Below are 17,344 nucleotides of genomic sequence, written 5' to 3'. Positions count from 1 at the left end.
AATTATATTTTTTTAATATTTTCTAAATAATTTGAATATTTTTCTGTTGGTCTTCTTAGACTAATCTGAAAATTGGGGCCTCAAAGAAAGTCCTCAAAATGGCAGAACTCATCTTGCTGGGCCGAAAGAACAAAAAAAGGCAAAAATATGTCGTCAAGAGCTGCTTTGACAAGTAACTCGATGGTTATCAATTTCAAATTCAGATCTTGAAATTAAATAGGTGACCAAATTAAAGTGGTGTTATATTCAACACTCAGAGCAAGCAAAATTAGAAAATAATAATAATAATAAAAAAATAAAAATAAAAAAGCAATGTCTTGATCAAATCACTGGATAAAGATAACATGGGGTGGAGGAAAAAGGAAAAACATAAAGAAGAATAATAAACTTCATTGATTGCTTCTTACGAAGATAATATTCTTACAAGGACTAAAAGGTACATCACTCACCTTGCTTTTTCTCCTTTCTTCATGTACCTTTCAATATTAAAGTTTGGTTAGTACCAACATATTATAAATTCACTAGTCTTATTAACTTATCCTCTTTCACACCTCCTTCTCTCAGCTCAGAGTTAGGAGAATTAATCCAACTTTTCCCTCGTAATTAACTGATTAATCTTGAAGATTAATAAGGATCATGTCCAGAGCGGCTCCCATGTAGCTCCAATATTGCTGTCATCAAGGAAGAAGGAGTTACTCTGATAGCTTTGTGGGCTAATTAAGCTATCAAGGGATTCTTCGGAGGAAGGTTGAGGGGACTGAGACATTTCCATTTCCATGCATATCATAGTTACAAGGTTCGCTTGTTGGCATTGCATGTTCACTAGCTCGGCTTGCGTCTTTGCTAATTGTGCTTGGAGCTCGTCAACTTGTTTTTGAAGCTGACAAATCGCTCCCGCGCATCCGTAAACCGGGTCTCTAATCCTCGCTTGCGCTTCATAAACCATGCTGCTAACCGCATCGGCTCTTTGAAATTCGGGAAGTTCCTGAAAAATTATATAATATTTTAATACAAAAAAAAAATATATATATATATATATATATATATATATATATATATAGATATATAGGCGTGGAGAAAAATCCAGTTGGGAGTTGGTTTGTGATCGGTGGTTTGATTACTGACTTGGAAAATGATTTATCTGACAGGTTGATTTACTAACAAACGAGGGCAGTTTGGGAATTTCAGGTTTCCAAATTTTGGTCCAAGATGAAGTGGACTATAATTCGTAGAACACAATCGGATTCGCGTTCACGAGACGGCTGGAATATGAATTAGAACTCGGAAGAATTGAATTGTAAATATGAATGCTATGAATTTCTTGGTTTTAGAGAAAAATGTGATTAATTTTGCATAAAATTACAACGATGCCCTTTTTGGTACCTGTAAGAACTTGATGATATTGCTGGCCCCGAACACACGATGAGCGGTGGTGAATTTGGCGGGGTCGGTGGGCGGAAAGTAGGGCGCTAACACACATTTATCAGCGCAGCGACGCCGGAGAATCTTGCAGGCGGCACAAGGGCTAAGGACGACGTTGGGAGGGGGAGGAGAAGAGGATGAAGATGGCGAGAGTGAGCGAGGAGACGACGATGAGCAAGAGCTGTTGTTGGTGGCGGCCGTGCTGTCACTGCACTCCATCTGAAGAGAAATTGAGAGAAAAAAGGAAGAGGAGGAGAGAGGGGAAGGGTCAGGTGGGGAGATGTGGGAGCAGAAGAATGGAGATGAAGGTGTTAAATAAGTAAAGTCGGGGGGGCAAAGGAGGGAATGGAAGAAAGAGAGGGCAGCGTAAGGTCAGACGTGGACAATCAACGTCATAATCGTTAGCTGGGTGGGGCATGGTTTGGTGTGGCTGCGGCCCTTTTCCGTTTTCATTTGCTCCTCCTCTCTTCTTCTCAAACCTCTTTCACATCTCGCCTTGTAGATAACATTCGAGAAGTATCCATCTCACCTTTAGGCCCAATCCATTTGTCTCCAAAGTTAACGGGGATGGTTAAAACAGAGCATGACCCAAGTCTTTAAGTTGGATTACCAGAAGTAGTGGAAATATCGACTTACAGTTCTTACGCAATCTTAGACTAGTGCTTTAGGTCTAGAGTTGAACTTTGGGCTTTGAGGAGGTGAAAGTGCTTCCATCTCACCTTCAACCCGAAATTTGTTGCAGTTGTTACAAATATGATTACGTAGCCATAACAATTAAAAAATGATTTTTATTACCAAAGACTTTTAGAGGTAGCCCATTTAGTAGTGACTTTAGCTAAGGTAAAGTGTTTTTTTTTTTTTTTTGGAGATTATTTTTATGAGTAGTAATGATTTTAAAGAGGATTCAAATATAAATTTGAAATAAAAATAATTTTATAACATAAAATTGATTTTTTAAAAAATAATTTAGTTGATTGTCTATGATAACTTCAAATCTTTCTTAAAATTTTAAAAAATTTATCAAACATTTAGGACATGTTTGTGAATTGTTGACATAAAAACCATTTTAAAAAAGAGTTTTTTGTTTTTTATAATAAAAAATATAAAAAAACATACGTTTGACAATCAAAAGTTATTTTTTGTTTTTTATTTTTTGTTTTCTATTATTAAAAATAAAAAATAAAGAGTTTTTAGAAAACATCTTTTAGTTGTTTTCTAAACACTATTTTATTAAATAATTATACAAACATGTAAAATAATTAAAAATAAAATATTAGATATAAAAATTATTTTAAAAAATATTAAAATCATGATAAAAATATTTTATATTTGTAAACAAAATTTTATATTATAAAAATCAAAAAACAATTTTTAAAAACTATCTTCAAAAATTATTGTTTAGAATTATTTTTTAAAACAATTACCATTAATTTATTAGAATTTGTATTTTCCGTATCACAATCATATCATTTTAGACTTTCATACGTGTAGGATGCTTCTTTCTTCTATTACCAATATTCAATTCTCTGGTCATCATTAAACAGTCTATCATAATTGTATCCAATGAGTTACATTGTCTAGTCATACTAAATTCCACCTATTGGCCTAACTTTCCAATTAGTAAAAAAATTCCCATTGTGAAGAAGACACTGTCTCCCATTTTCTTGGACTAGAGAAACAAATTGGAAAAATCGTCCCACAGTCTGAATCTTAACTCAGCATTAGTCCATTGATTTGACATGTACATGTACATATACGTACATGTCTGTATATATGTTTCATGTACATACACTCTGTGGTCACTCAACATTAGACAGTGTGTAAGCACTAAGCAGTGAGACAAAGCAATATTTCTAACTCTTGACTACTGTCTCTACTACGTGGCATAATTTGATATTAAAGAGAGGCAGCAAACAAAAAATGAAGGTGGGTTTGGTTATAATTAGCTAGCTCGTTCAGCGCATGGAAATGGAAAATATTGGAATACTCTCTTAAGTCTTGTGAGTAGCTACTAGCGATTGTGACCCTTTAATATTTCATATTAAGATAATATTTATGCAATTATTGGCCATTTATTTTGACTTATAATCGAAATTGTCCCTTATTTTCAACTATCGGGAAATTGAATAGTCTTTGTAATATCTTATATCTAATAAAAGGAAAAGTTTTTAATATTATATAAATATAGATTTTTTTTAACCATATAGATGCGTTTTAAAGCTGTGTATTTAAGTTTAGAGTGAACAATATTTATACAGTTTGGTGCTAGGGTATTACACATGATATTAGAATTAATCTTTTAACCTTGGTGTGAAGGTTTGTTTGATCCCGTGAAGGGTATCTATTTATTTGATTCCACAATCCCATGAGACAATATATATACAGCAACATCCCCTTACTATGATATAAAGTTTTATTTGACATCGCAAGAGGTATATGTTTGTTTGATTCCATAATCCCATGAGATAATATATATATATATATACGATAACATTTTTTATCCTAATATGAGAGTTTGTTGAGATTTATTTGACCTATGAGGAGTGTCTGTCTGTTTGATCATACTATGTATATTGTTGATCCGAATTGTTACACACTCAGTGTTTTTTCTTCTTTTTTTACTTTCAGGTGGAAGAAGTTGGACTTATGGTACCTTCGATCACCCTCAGAGTCTTTTGCGCGTGGACCTGTTAAAAAAGCATCACCTTTACTTTATGGGTTATGAAATTACCAAAAAAAAAAAAATTGAAGTTGAGTTTGATGTGTGGAGAAGCTCTGTGGACAAAGTACCTTCTAGTGCAGCTGTCTCAATGGAAGAAAGATGAAGAGAAAAGGGATGCATTAACCATTTGCATAGTGGGCTCCTGTCACTTTTTATGAAGGGGTGATCAGTGAGGAAGAAACCATCTAAGAGCAGAATTTATTTCTTCTCGTTTTGAAAGTGCTTTTACATTAAACTGAAAAGCTTAAAGACAAGATGTATGAATATGATCGATCATACATGGTCAAGGAAGCAGCAAAGCTTTTGGTATTCAATCATTCTTATCAGAAACCCCATCTGAATGGAAAGTAGGTTGCGCACTGAATAAATGTCATCTATAAAGAAAATATTTAATGCGGGTTGGGAATGAACACTTGGAGAAACGGCATAGGCAGAGGCCCAGAGACCGTCTCGGTGATGTCACCATGACCAACATCCTTGACCAATGTTTTAATGAAGTAAACCTAAGCCTGTGCGCCCAATTAATCGGCTTGACCAATAAACGTGTTTGACACAATGGGTCGGGCATACTTTGATTGTAATGAACACCTACATTACTTTACACGTTTAATGATGAAAATGAAAATGTTTCCATGACGTTGTTTTCAAAAACACTTCTGTTTTGAATGTTGAATAAATGGTTAATTGCAAGGTGTAAAGGATTCAAAGAGGCCCACACGGGGTTGTCCAGAAGGTCTTTGGTTCCAGCCAGTTACCCACTCAGACCGCCAGAGATGGTGCCACAGGCTCATGACAGGCACAGAAAAAGGGGAACCCAAAAACACAAATGTCTATGCTTGGTATCAGCTCGTCAAATGGGAGCACGACCGAGTAGAAAATCGTATTTGGATAGTTGAATCGGCTTCCAAGTTGGACCAATTAACTAATCCATCCCTTGTAGATTTGCGTAGTAGACACAAAGTCGCCGTGATTTTTTCCAATGTTTTCATTGGAAATGACACTGTCTTCTGGCGGTCCAGTGAAGGCAGCAGGCACTCTCACTCACGTCACTGAATTTGGACGTAAGCAATTTTGGTCCTTTCAAAATCTTTGAATAAATATAGTACTTGAAATTTTATTACGTGTATCTTAGCTATAATGTCTCTAGAGGAGAGGAGAATGTTCCTAACGCTATATATGTAGAGGCTCCTTAATCAAATAAACGCGTTTTAAAACCGTAAGGACCCCCTTGGGCCAAAAACGAACAATATCTACATGATTGAGTGCGGGTCGTTACAAATGATATCAGAACCGATCCCCGACCGCGGTGTGGGATTTGTTTGGCCCCGTAAGGGATGTTTGTCTGTTTAGCTCCGCAATCCCATGGGACACAACGAGGACGTTGTGTCTGCATGAGGAAGTGTTTGTAATGTTCCACATCAGATTAGGGAGAATGTTCATGGCACTATATATATAAAGATTCCTCTTAACCAAATACACGCGTTTTAAAATCGTGAAGGTCCCCTTGGGCCCAAAGCGAACAATATCTACATGATTAGGTGCAAATCGTTACATTAGTATTATTTATTTATATCATTTTATCTAAATTTTATTTATTTGTATTCTTATTTAAAGGCTTAAATTTCATCACACAGCGAATGAACTCAATTTCTTATTCAGTAAAATCACTATGGTACCATAGTATTTTCCTAAACTTAAATTTACTTACTTCGTCTTATTTTTAAGTAAAAACAATAGTGGTGTTTTTATTTTTTTCAAAATCTATGATAAATTTAAAGTCATATAATTTTAAGAGGCTTATCTACACACCTTTAAAAATTTTAAATCATTTTTAATATTTAAATGCTACATTAGTATATAAAACCTTTTAGATGCATGATAAAACTTGTATTTACAATGATATATAGAACTTGGAAATATATTTAATTCTAAATAAATGATATATGTATAATTTTATTTTATTTTTTTAAATAGTTGACTAGTCGTGAACCAAAGTGGTTGATCAATTAAATGTGGGATTGAAGGTGAGGCTAGGGTTAGCTAGCAAGAAGGGGTGATCGAGGATTAGCCAATTATAACTTGATTGGTCAAGGTCTCTATCTTCCAATGGTCACTGAAAATTGCCTAAGGACTAGTTTCTAGTCGATCACTCGATCAGCCAATTGACCAAAAAAATATTCCTAATGGCTCGCCTTTTATAAAGTGCTATAAATGTGATGGTTGGAACTCATTGATGGTAGAGATGGCAACTTAACAACTCCATTTATTACTTGCCTTTTTAAACTCTTAAAAGTGCACTAAATCCAAATTTGCTCTCCTTGTTTAAGAACACTTAGACTCGACTTATTTCACCTATAAAATCTGCTCTTGGAACAATGTTGCTAAACAAGGGTAAAATCACTTTGTTTGCAATATCTCTTCTTGGTAAGAAGTTTTACAAAGAGATCATCATGCAATTAACCCTCCCTCTTGAGAAATTACATGAGTTGGAAAATTAGATTAACTTCACACAAACACCTAAGCATCGTCGAAAACTAATCAATGGAGCAAGTGACATGCATTCTAGTAAAAGTCTTGCTACAACAAGCTGCAACATTCTAGAGGAGCATTTTTTCAAAGTTGAATTGTTCTAGTACAACCATTTTTCCAAAATAGCAGCATTTTTCCAAAGTAGTAACCATCAAAACACTGTTCCCTAGTAGTACAAGAGCAGCATTGTTTCAAAGCTAACAATATAACAAAGGAGCATTATTCAAAGCAGTATTATTCTGCAACAATACCATAACAGCAATACAGTAGCAACATTATTCTCAAATTGTAATATCCTAGAGGAGCATTGTTCTAGAGCAAAATTGTTCAAGGGCAGTTATCATTCCAAAGTAGCAGTATTTTGCACAATAGTATTCCAGACTTCCAGTGCAGTTACAACCGAGAATAAGCTAATGCAATATTTGAACTATTTCAGCCCTCTAATTATCTTATTTTCTAGTATTTGATGCAATTTGCATCCCACTACATTTGCTTGTAATCCAACCATATTCTGAAGCACAATAAATTTGAAGTCATTTCTTAGAGTGAGAAGAAAACCTAGCATGTGCAAAGTGCCTCAAGTCGTGCATACTTTTGATGGAAGAAATTAGATTCAGTTGTATTCTTCCAAATACACTCATTGCTGGGAGAAATATTAGTATTCGATGATGGTGACCGATTCCTAAAATAGGATGAGAGCACAATTTTGAAGATGGTGACTAATTCATGTTGGTGAGAAGATTTTCACCTAATCAGACATCCCTTATTCCTGTGTATTGGGCAAGCCTAGGCAGCATGCCTCTCAAATTCTAATTTGTGAATATGCACCTTATTACTTCAACACCTAATGTCAATCCCCTCCATATTTTTACCTCACTACTTCAAAAAAAATCCTATCAAATTATAGTCATACCTCTCAATATAAATCAATGACAAGGTGAAAAAAGAAAATGACACATAATCCCACTCACAAATTAAACCTTTCAGCACCTCAGAAAAGTTCTCAGACCAGTTAGCAAATACCCGGGTGAGAATTTTTCTAAGGTACTGGAAATGGATGTTTATTTGTCTTGAGCTAGCATCGCTGAAAATTAACTTACATAAGAGCAAAATAATCCCTATAGGCTAGGTGATGGGTCTAGAGTGATTTGCCTCCTTGTTTGAGTGTAAGGTTGAATGTCTTCCTTCTGCTTAGCTTGGCTTGCCTCTACCGCACCCCCTAGATCTTGTGTTGTTTGGGATTCAATGGAGGAAAGCTTGGAGAAAGGATTATCATATTTGTCAAAAATGGGAGATTCACTCTTATCAAGAGTACTTCTTTTAGCCTCCCTATTTACCGTCTTTATTTGTGATCCCAAAAGAGTGAAGAGTAGGATCAAGAAAATCCAACAAGAGTTCTGTTGAGGAAATCATCAGGATGGAAGAAAAAAATCCATGCAGTGAATTGGGCAACAGTTTCGGAGGACAAAGTGTATGGAAGGTTGGAGATTAAAAAAAAATCCGGAGTATTTGAACATGGCACTTTTAGGCAAGTGGCTATGGAGATATGCTCAAGAACACAACAATATGTGGAGGAGGATTATCCAAGGTGTGTTGAAAAAAATGGGTGGAGGATCAATCTTTGAAAGTCTTCCTTTTTCTGTTCCTCTTCCACTAATGCTAAGAGTAGTGGATATGGGAGGTGGGAGGTGGAGGATGGAGATGATAGCTACTGGACCTTGTAGTTCCAGAGGCCCTTTTTTTTTTTTTTGTGTGTGTGTGATATCATCAACATTACAAGATTACAAACACGGTCATAGAAGACAAAAAGGAAAGTTTTAAAGTGAAGTCATTGTACAACTCTTTATGCATTGAAAAGACAATCAGGTTCCCTGCTTATGAGTGGGGGAACTAATGCTCCTTCAATATGAATCTTTGTTTAGAAAAAAAAAAGACCAAAGGTAGTAACAATTTGGTCAGTCCAATATCCACCACAGTTGACATAGACATACATTGGAATGAATTTACCATCTCCACCTGTACGTGCATGGTGGGCATCATCTAACCATCTGTAAAATCTGATGCCCCTTTCCTCAAAATGTTGCTACATGATGTAATGCAGTAGGCCTAGTACTTAAATCCTTTGGCAATCTAGCAACCTTAACAGCCCTAGGAAGTGTTAGCCTAATGCCATCTAAAACATCCCCAGAAAACCATTCAGTTGATCCCTCAGGATATTGCACCTGCTTTTATCACCTTCTGAATTTTTAGCACCACCCCAAACAGTCCAAATGGTACTTTACCCTATCAACCATCCATATAATTCACTAATACAATTAAAAAACAAGTATAAATCTCACCTTTCTATGAATGTGCATCCAGAAGTAGGGCTCAAGTTCGGAGAGATTTATTTAGGTTTTTCCAAGGCACCTTTTCAAATAGGCATCCAGAATTTTAGTGGTCGATTTAGAATTCTTCAGAGCCTTGAAATGATGTAATGTACAACTGATAATGGACTCGATTCGTCTTATCTGCATTAAGAACACCATTCAAAATAAGTATACATACTAAGAAAATAACAAGTCTAATAGCTAAACCAAATACAAACCAATATTCAATCTCATTACAAACAAGACTCGGTTTAATAATCAGGAAACATACTCAACCAAAAAAAAGAACATTAGCCATTTTCCGTTCTTTTCAACATATACACCTGAACAACTTCACAAATAAGCTAGAAACATAAGCTGGCATTATTTACGTCTCTCCTTCATTCTTACTTCTTTTGGTACATTCAGCAACATGTACCAGTTGACTTAACCTCTAGTTGGAAATACTAGTCCTAAAGCTTTAGACAACAATGAGTTCAATGCTCTTAATTAATTCTTCCATTTTCTACTCTTAAGTATAATCATCACAATTGACTGGTATGGATTTCAGATTTCAGATGAATCCTTTTTCTTACACTTTGTGTTTGAAAGATACAGTTTTCAGTCATAATTTTTCAACATTCAGAATCAGGAAAGATCAGACAACAACCAAAGAAGTAGTGGATTTGAGATCTCCAAATTTAGGGAAATTCTGTTGACAGATGACCAATGAACAAGAGTCGTTTCCTCCTGAACCAATAAGAGGAAATGCATAAATCCCAGGTGACATGAATTAAGGTGATGCAAAATTCTTCTAACCAAATAGCCCAAACGAGCATCAAAAGATATCTCACTATACTGCAGTTCCATTGAATGTAAATGCCATGACGAGAGACTGTTAGGGACTAACTTATAATCCTCACCTGTTTTGTCTTGAGGGCAATCTCAGCCACTCAACTACTGAAGACATTGCATGCTCACATTTGTTGAGAAAATAAGGCATGCAATGTAATAGAGATAAACTTTGTCACTCTACTTACAATTAGTGTTTAAGACAATTGAGAAATTGTCGACTTGAAATTCACCAAATGACAAAGCCATTTTCACTTTTGGACAACTCAAATATATCCATATGTAATATGAGAAATATTTGTCATGCAAGTGTGCAACGATACCTGAACAATAAGTCTAAGGCTTCATGGCCTTGTATGTAATAAGATCAAACATTATCAATGATTAAAGCTAACATGTAAAACAGCAATTAGAAGTTCAAACCAACTGCATTTTTAAGTTAAAATAATATCAAGGGTCTACAGGAAGAAAATATTTGATATGCAATGGTAAGAATATTAGAGATATAAAGGGTGGCAATAGAAGCTACAAATACTAGTGGTAGGCCATGAAGAAATATGCTCTATACCGACTTGGCTTATCAATCAGCTCTCAAGTAGTGAAGACTGAAGAGGAGTGTTTACAGATAAGAAATACGATGTTACTTAACCCTTTTATGCACATTGCACAATATATTTCTAACTGGAAAAAACAGAAAAATACATTTTCAGGCATTTGCTGTTCTGCCAAGAAGAACTGCAGCACCTGCACCAACAGTAGCACCAATTAAATCAGCAAAAAAGCCCACAGGCAACCAAAGAAGATTGCCACCACCAACTGAAATATAGAAATCAGATAGAACATAAGTACCACAATTGGGAGGGCAGGATGCAGTCTTCTCAAATAAAGCATTTCTCAGTAAGAATCAGTTGTAAATTGACACATATGACATCAAACCAGAAAAGGGGAAGAAGATGTCATTTGTAGTTATTGACAAGGTTTGCTAAAGAAAGAGTTCAAGAGTACAAAGACTTGGAATATGGATGCCTCAGATCAATTCAGAGGAGATGACAAACAAAAGCTCAACTTAGTGTCAACCACTTAGTTTTACAAATGGGAAGCTGGACATGCAGATGAATTCTTAGAGGTGGTGGAAGCTTAAAAAGATATGGTTCACAAGAACAAACGATATCATGCAAAACTTATGCACTGGTGTATGAGACAATGTTTTAATGAAGTCCCATATTTAGATTTTATATTCCAGGAAAATTGAGCACTATTTTAGCACCATACCTTTCACTGCTGATTTGGCTAAATTTCTGGTGCAGAAACTCAGATTTCTGGTGAAAATTGAAGTACTGGAACATTGAACTGGATAACTAGAACAAGAGCTGTAAATCCAGAAAATAATTGTGCATTCTGTGTATTATATTTTTCCTGTAGGTTTCAAGAGCAGGCTTTTAAGATTAAACTTTTTTCCTTGACATTAAAATTCAGTTGTCCCCTGTTTTCTGCATGGGTAAAAGAACTTTATGTCCTTGCATTGCCTATCAACCACTGTATGTGTGTTAAAAGCCACCCAGAGTACAATACTAAGATTTACATGACAGCTAGATAAGTGCATTTCATCCTATCCTTAACTCCATGTTTTCCATGATATGCATACAGTTGTCACTCATATGGCAAGTATCCATTTGGACCTGTAGCACTAATTAAATTAACCAAAGAGAAAATAAGATCTAACAGGATTGCAGCAGCATGGGTTGAGATAAAACAGTGTCAAAGTAATGGTGTGCAAGGCTCAGATTGAAAAAAATTGCAAAGATCACAAGCTTAGGTGACAGAACAATAAAATATTAAGATGGATCAGTCAAAACTATGAAAATTTAGTAAATAATAAACTAAAAGCATCAAAATGGGTATCTAATGCTTACAGTAAGTAGTCAAGCTAGAACTGCCAGAACTGTTAAGAGGAGTGTAAGCAGCAGCCCTGAAAATTCCCAAAATTACACATCAAAGGGTGAAAAAGTTCTACTTTAAAAGTATTAAGCCAGCATTCAGATGGGCAAGCTGCTACCTTGAAGCAATTGGTTATTGCAAAAATATTGGTATGATTGCTAAGTCAAGTAGCTCTTTTACATTGGTAAAAATTCACCTCTGGATTAGCATAAGAAAACAGTTCTTCTGCTGCTTCTTCTACATCTTAGTGTAAAGTGAAGTTTTGATATAAATACCTGATATTAGTACAAACACAATGAAGTATGACTGTATTAACCTCAGTCTTTTTTTAAAAAAAAACTAATAATAATTCAAGCATTAGAAGTTAAAACAGCATTGTAATAACTCCCTGTCTAAATACTTTAAAAGTTACTTTCTCATGAATTATCACTTATTACTGAATATTACTATCTTCACATTACATCTCTGTATCAAAGTAGTTATAATTTGATTTGATACATTACTTTGGAGGCCTTATATCAGTAAGAAAGATTGTGCCATAATCTTTATAAATGTCTTGTCTTCTATTAAGGGGTATTCTAAAGTTGAAAACTCCACCAGATTTAAAACATTCCATCTACTTATGTTAGCAATCAAAATGTGCATATTCTGATTTTAATATTCAGTACAATAATTTTAAGAGTTGTTGCCTTGAACAAAGCATTGAACCAGCAATGCCAATCAACCTCTAAAAAGAAAGAGCTTTTTAGCTCTCAAATTGACAGCCCTGAACACAATCTTAATTGATCACAGTCAATTTATGTAAGAAGGCAATCTTGCCCATAACAATGACCTTGAATTATTTACAACAGTTGCAATGAACTATTTAACAATGACCTTGCATTATCTAGGAAACCAACAGAAGTGCACTATCATGATCAATCACAACATAACTGCTATTACAATTCCTGTCATACAAATGCAATTTTAGTTGTTGGGATAGAGCCTTGGAAAGCATGACATGATGTAACAGATTTAATATTTTCATTTATAAATTTATTTATTTATGTTCCTTATTTTCTTTTTTATCATCCCATATGCATTAATTACTTGTCTAAGCATTCACGCCCTTATCTCTTACATTGTATTTGACTTGAGTGCATTATGAGTTGCATGCATAGAAGATAAGAGCATAGGTCCCTTGTAAGATGATAACAGAGCCACAATTGGTTCATGGATTTGGGCAATCCAGTAGAAGCTATAATGCACTGTGGTTAATGCACTAGTATGTATGAATAAACATTGGACAAGACCTATGGTGAATCATGATGCAAGGTTATCAATTGTCATGATTCACTAATCCACTATACTGCATAAACTCTCAACCTTGAGAGGGTATTGAGCCTATGCTAAAGTCAAGAGGAGGCTTTGACCGATGGATGAGACCCTAAAGGCTAAAGTGATCATACATCCCTAAGGATTGGATTGCTATTGATGAAGGCTGGTGGCAACAAATATTTTCAATAAAGGCACTATGATATCTCATGGGAATGAGACAATGTATCCCCTTGGGTGATCCAAAGGACACGTGATTTAGAAGACCATGGTCATAGTATTTCCTTAGAGGAAATTTGACATATGCTCCTTGGAGCCAAAGTATGTCAATTGATCACATAAAAAGCGGAATTTGGAACTCAAAGATTTCAGAGATAATCTTGATAGGTGATAGCACTATCTTGTTAGATTATAAGCACCAATTCATGGGAAATCTGCATGCAGTGAATAGTACATCATAAACTTGAGCATTCACTTCGTTGTAATAACATAGAATTCTGGAGTCCAGTTGATTCACTTTAGTGAAGTGTTGAATCCATTTCAGAATTGGATTCTAAAGGAGTTAATATTTTCCTATAGGTCCCAGTAGTCTCTACTCAAGCTCCTATCATAAGAAGGTATGTTTATTTTGATGATCTTGGGTTCTCAGATCATAAGTGTGCATAAAGGTGTTTTGGTGAAAAACACAAGGTTGCACTAGACCTTATGATGCATCTTTCTAGACGGGCTAATTAATTAATTGGAGTCTATATGGGATTAATTAATTAAGACCTAAGTGGGCTGGATTAGGTGGCCCAAGCCTTTTCTAGGCATAAGTCACTTAAGCCCACAAGAAGCCCTATAAACACTCCTTTAAGGGTTTAGGCTTTAATTCTTGTCAGTCATCTTTTAGAAAGGGAGCTTCCCTTGTGAGAGTTTGAAACCCTAAGCATTCTTATAGAGAGAAAAAAACCCACATTTTTCTCATGCCTAGACCCTTGAAGGAGAGATTGGGTGGAAGAGCACCAGGTAGACGACTTCTACAGTGGTTTTTCAAGATCTTCATCAGTCAGGAATTGATCTGAGAACATTTAGATCAAAGGTAAGTTTTTTATTGTCTCTAGATATCTCTAAATGGTTTTTAATGTCATGTTTTCTGCTTAGATAGTTTTCTAGAGAGGCCTAGGGCATAGAAGCATGTACCTATACAATCCAAGGTTAGGGAATGGAGAAATTTGATCAATACCCTAAGATGACCTACATGCCTTCAAATCCTCCGAAAATTGCCCTGGTAATTTGATGAATACCCACAGAACCAGCTATTCCACAAATAAATGGCAGCTTCAGCAACATTTTCTATGGTTAACTTAAAATTTTAATTTTCACTCCCACAACAACATAGAGATAATCAAGGAAGGAAATGTAGAACAATAACATCATGAATGGTTAACACCCAGGGCACATATGTATGGGTTATAAATATTCAATGGATGAAGTGGGATGTTGTAACTGTGTGATTGTAACTTATTCCAATTGTGACTTGGTCCAGCACCCTGCCTGATATTGAAAATAAGATCCTTGAAATAGGATAGGATGATTGATGAAGAGGGTGAATTGCTGGACAAAATCTATGAACATATAGCAGCAATGAACACAACATCCATGAACAAGTTGCAGCATGCAACTTAAAACCTTGGAGTCAGTCACATCTGCACTTCCAGCTGCATCTGAAATTATATATTGAAAGAACCTTGAAAATCGTATTGTTTTTCATCAACTACATTCCCATACATTTAGGCTACGGGCTACCTATTGTCATGCAACAAAGAAATTGTATTCTATACCATAGCTAAATATTAAACATGAGTTAAGCAATCCAATAAATAATGACTTATTCAACCAATGAAAATAACCAGAAAGAAAGTCCTTCAGATAAAGAAAATCCATGATGTACAGTGGGTGAAGCAAACAGAAGCCTCAGCATGTTATCAATTACAATCCCCTGGATTTAAGGAACAGAAAGATCAAAATCTAATTCGGAAGCTGAATATCAATCCCTTCATTTATATTAAAATGAGAATAAAACAGTTGCTAATACAAAAAGTTCATCATCATTCACTAAATGTGAGCTTGACAAAAAATTCTAGGGGAAACTTCAAACTCCCCAACAGGTGTATCAATTGATTGCCAGGAGGCCAAAATACTTCCCTGTCACAACAATGGCTGATAAATATTTCCCTAATTTCATTTGTAAAAAGATGATAATTAAGTCTGCATATAAAGTGTTGACCTCGACCAGTAAAACTACCTCCGATGGCTTGCAGAGTCCCACTTATCCTTCACAATGACACCACACTCCCCTGCAACAATAAGAGTGGTTGCCATATCAATAAACATTCCATGCTCAACGACACCAGCAAGTCTCAGAATTGCATCACTCGCAACCTTCAAATCCCCAATTTCCCTTTTGAAATACAAGTCCACAATGTAATTCATATTATCTGTAACAAAAGGTTCTCCATTCTGGTAAGTCCTAAGCTTTGCGACACAACCAGATTCCTCAAACAACATTTGCAACCTCTGGGCAGTAAATTTCCAACAAAACGGCACAATCTCAACCGGCATAGCGAGCCCACTGCCTCCCAAATAGTTAACTAATTTGGACTCATCAACAATCACAACGAATTTCTTACAAGCACCCTCCACCATCTTCTCCCTCAGCAGTGACCCGCCCCGACCCTTCACCAAATTCAAATACGGGTCGACTTCATCCGCACCATCAATGGCAAGATCCAAAATCGGATAAGAATCCAGATCCGACAATGGAATCCCCAACGAAACCGCTTGTTCGTGGGTCATCTTCGATGTGGGTATTCCCACAATGTTCTTCAACTTCCCTTGCCGCAAAAGCTCGCCTATGCGGTCCACGGCGTGCTTCGCCGTCGACCCGGTTCCGAGCCCGAGAACCATACCGGACTCAACGTATTCCACAGCTTTGTACGCCGCGATTTTCTTCAACTCATCTTGGGTAAGGATCACAGGAGGCCGAGATGGAGAAGACGAAGACGGAGATGATATCATCCCCGTCTCCATTGCAGATTTCTGAGACCCAATAAAATGAGGATAAGCAATAGCCATATATATGCCCAGAACAAAAAAATCTGTCTTGCGTTTGGATAAGAAAATTCAAAATTGTGAATGGATAAGAAAATTCAAAATTGTGAATGGGTTAGAGTTAGGGTTAGAGTTGGGGTTAGTTAGGGTTTTGAGATAGGAAGAAAATAGAACCACGAAATCAACAAAATTTGTAGCATTTGCATTTGCTTGCTTTATTCTGGAAACTCCTTTTCATATTAAAATACAAAAAGGCGGAGACTGTAAGAGGGTATAAAGCATCCAAGGCTATCTAGGATCGCGTGGTGCAGGCTAGGGCACGATAAAAAATGGAAGGTAGGGTTTTAGAAGATCTTGAGGGTTTGTTTGGTTGCCAGGAATAGATAAGGCGAAAGCAGGTTCAGAAAGCGCGGGAGCCTGGGAATATCGCAATTGGCGCGGTGGGACAGCATTTAAAAATGATAATTCTTTTAATTTTACTATTTTTTAAAAATAAATTTATATTATTTGATATTGTTAAGCAAAATTGCAAAGGAAGTCATTCCTGCTAACATCTTTCTTTCTTCTAAATAACTTTATAAAAATAGTAAATTTTTATAAAGAAGTACAAAAATCCGTAGATGGTAGTATTTCTTGAAGTAAAAATATTTATTATAGTCATTATGATTGTAACCCTCTAAAAAAGCCCAACTCACAACCAATTTTAAATTTTCTTTTCTTATAAAATTAACTTTCCTTATATTTTATATTTTTCAATTTAAAATATATATATATATAGCAATTCCTTTTTGGGATGAAATTTCCAAAAACATCTTTATCTAAAATCCAACCCAAAAGGAAGCTTGAAAATATCCTCTCTTTTTTTTGCCATTGGAAAGCACCCCCAAAAAAATCCAACCCAAAAGGAATTTTTTTTTTTGCCATTGGAAAGCACCCCAAAAAATTCGCTAACAACATAGGATACTTGAGGACCCTAAAGAGCCACTCAAGCTTTGTGTAGAGAACACCCACACCACCATTGATTCTCTTTGGTTTGGACTGTAACAGCTTTTACCCAAGTGCGCAGATATTATATGCTTTAAACCTAAATATATCTTTATGACTTTAAAACATGTTTATATAGTTA

General features: G+C 35.6%; 2 protein-coding genes across 5 annotated transcripts; both read right to left on the bottom strand.

Annotated features, from left to right (window-relative positions):
• Positions 1-366: 366 nt before the first annotated feature.
• LOC117916533 (LOB domain-containing protein 1-like) lies at positions 367-1,699 on the bottom strand. Its single transcript, XM_034832615.1, has 2 exons — positions 1,384-1,699; positions 367-985 (listed from the first exon to the last, which is right to left on the bottom strand). Exons 1-2 carry the CDS (start codon positions 1,639-1,641, stop codon positions 635-637), a joined length of 609 nt encoding a protein of 202 aa, XP_034688506.1. The 5' UTR covers positions 1,642-1,699; the 3' UTR covers positions 367-634.
• A 6,868-nt stretch (positions 1,700-8,567) lies between these two features.
• LOC117915852 (probable ribose-5-phosphate isomerase 2) lies at positions 8,568-16,600 on the bottom strand. Of its 4 annotated transcripts, none has more exons than XM_034831579.1 (4): positions 15,413-16,600; positions 11,787-11,842; positions 10,576-10,689; positions 9,100-9,183 (listed from the first exon to the last, which is right to left on the bottom strand). In XM_034831579.1, the coding sequence occupies exons 1-3, from the start codon at positions 16,240-16,242 to the stop codon at positions 10,580-10,582; spliced, it is 996 nt and encodes a 331-aa protein (XP_034687470.1). In that variant the 5' UTR covers positions 16,243-16,600; the 3' UTR covers positions 9,100-9,183; positions 10,576-10,579. The 4 variants fall into 4 exon arrangements, 3 of the variants coding, with proteins under 3 accessions (XP_034687471.1, XP_034687470.1, XP_034687472.1); XM_034831581.1 differs by having other exon boundaries at positions 10,576-10,617; positions 15,413-16,599; XM_034831580.1 differs by lacking the exon at positions 10,576-10,689 and having other exon boundaries at positions 8,568-9,183.
• Between the last annotated feature and the right edge of the window lie 744 nt (positions 16,601-17,344).

The sequence above is a fragment of the Vitis riparia genome, chromosome 6, assembly GCF_004353265.1.
Source record: "Vitis riparia cultivar Riparia Gloire de Montpellier isolate 1030 chromosome 6, EGFV_Vit.rip_1.0, whole genome shotgun sequence".
NCBI classification, from domain to species: Eukaryota; Viridiplantae; Streptophyta; class Magnoliopsida; order Vitales; family Vitaceae; genus Vitis; species Vitis riparia.
This window is presented reverse-complemented; position numbering and strand designations above follow the sequence as displayed.

What these genes read in the sequence shown, in the direction of transcription:
- LOC117916533 (XM_034832615.1), bottom strand. Translation starts at nt 1,641, where the DNA reads ATGGAGTGCAGTGACAGCACGGCCGCCACCAACAACAGCTCTTGCTCA. An exon ending in ATATCATCAAGTTCTTACAG is followed by an intron (nt 986 to 1,383) that starts GTACCAAAAAGG and finishes ATAATTTTTCAG; the next exon opens with GAACTTCCCGAATTTCAAAG.
- LOC117915852 (XM_034831579.1), bottom strand. Translation starts at nt 16,242, where the DNA reads ATGGCTATTGCTTATCCTCATTTTATTGGGTCTCAGAAATCTGCAATG. An exon ending in GACTCTGCAAGCCATCGGAG is followed by an intron (nt 11,843 to 15,412) that starts GTAGTTTTACTG and finishes GGGAATTTTCAG; the next exon opens with GGCTGCTGCTTACACTCCTC. An exon ending in TTCTAGCTTGACTACTTACT is followed by an intron (nt 10,690 to 11,786) that starts GTAAGCATTAGA and finishes TCTATATTTCAG; the next exon opens with TTGGTGGTGGCAATCTTCTT.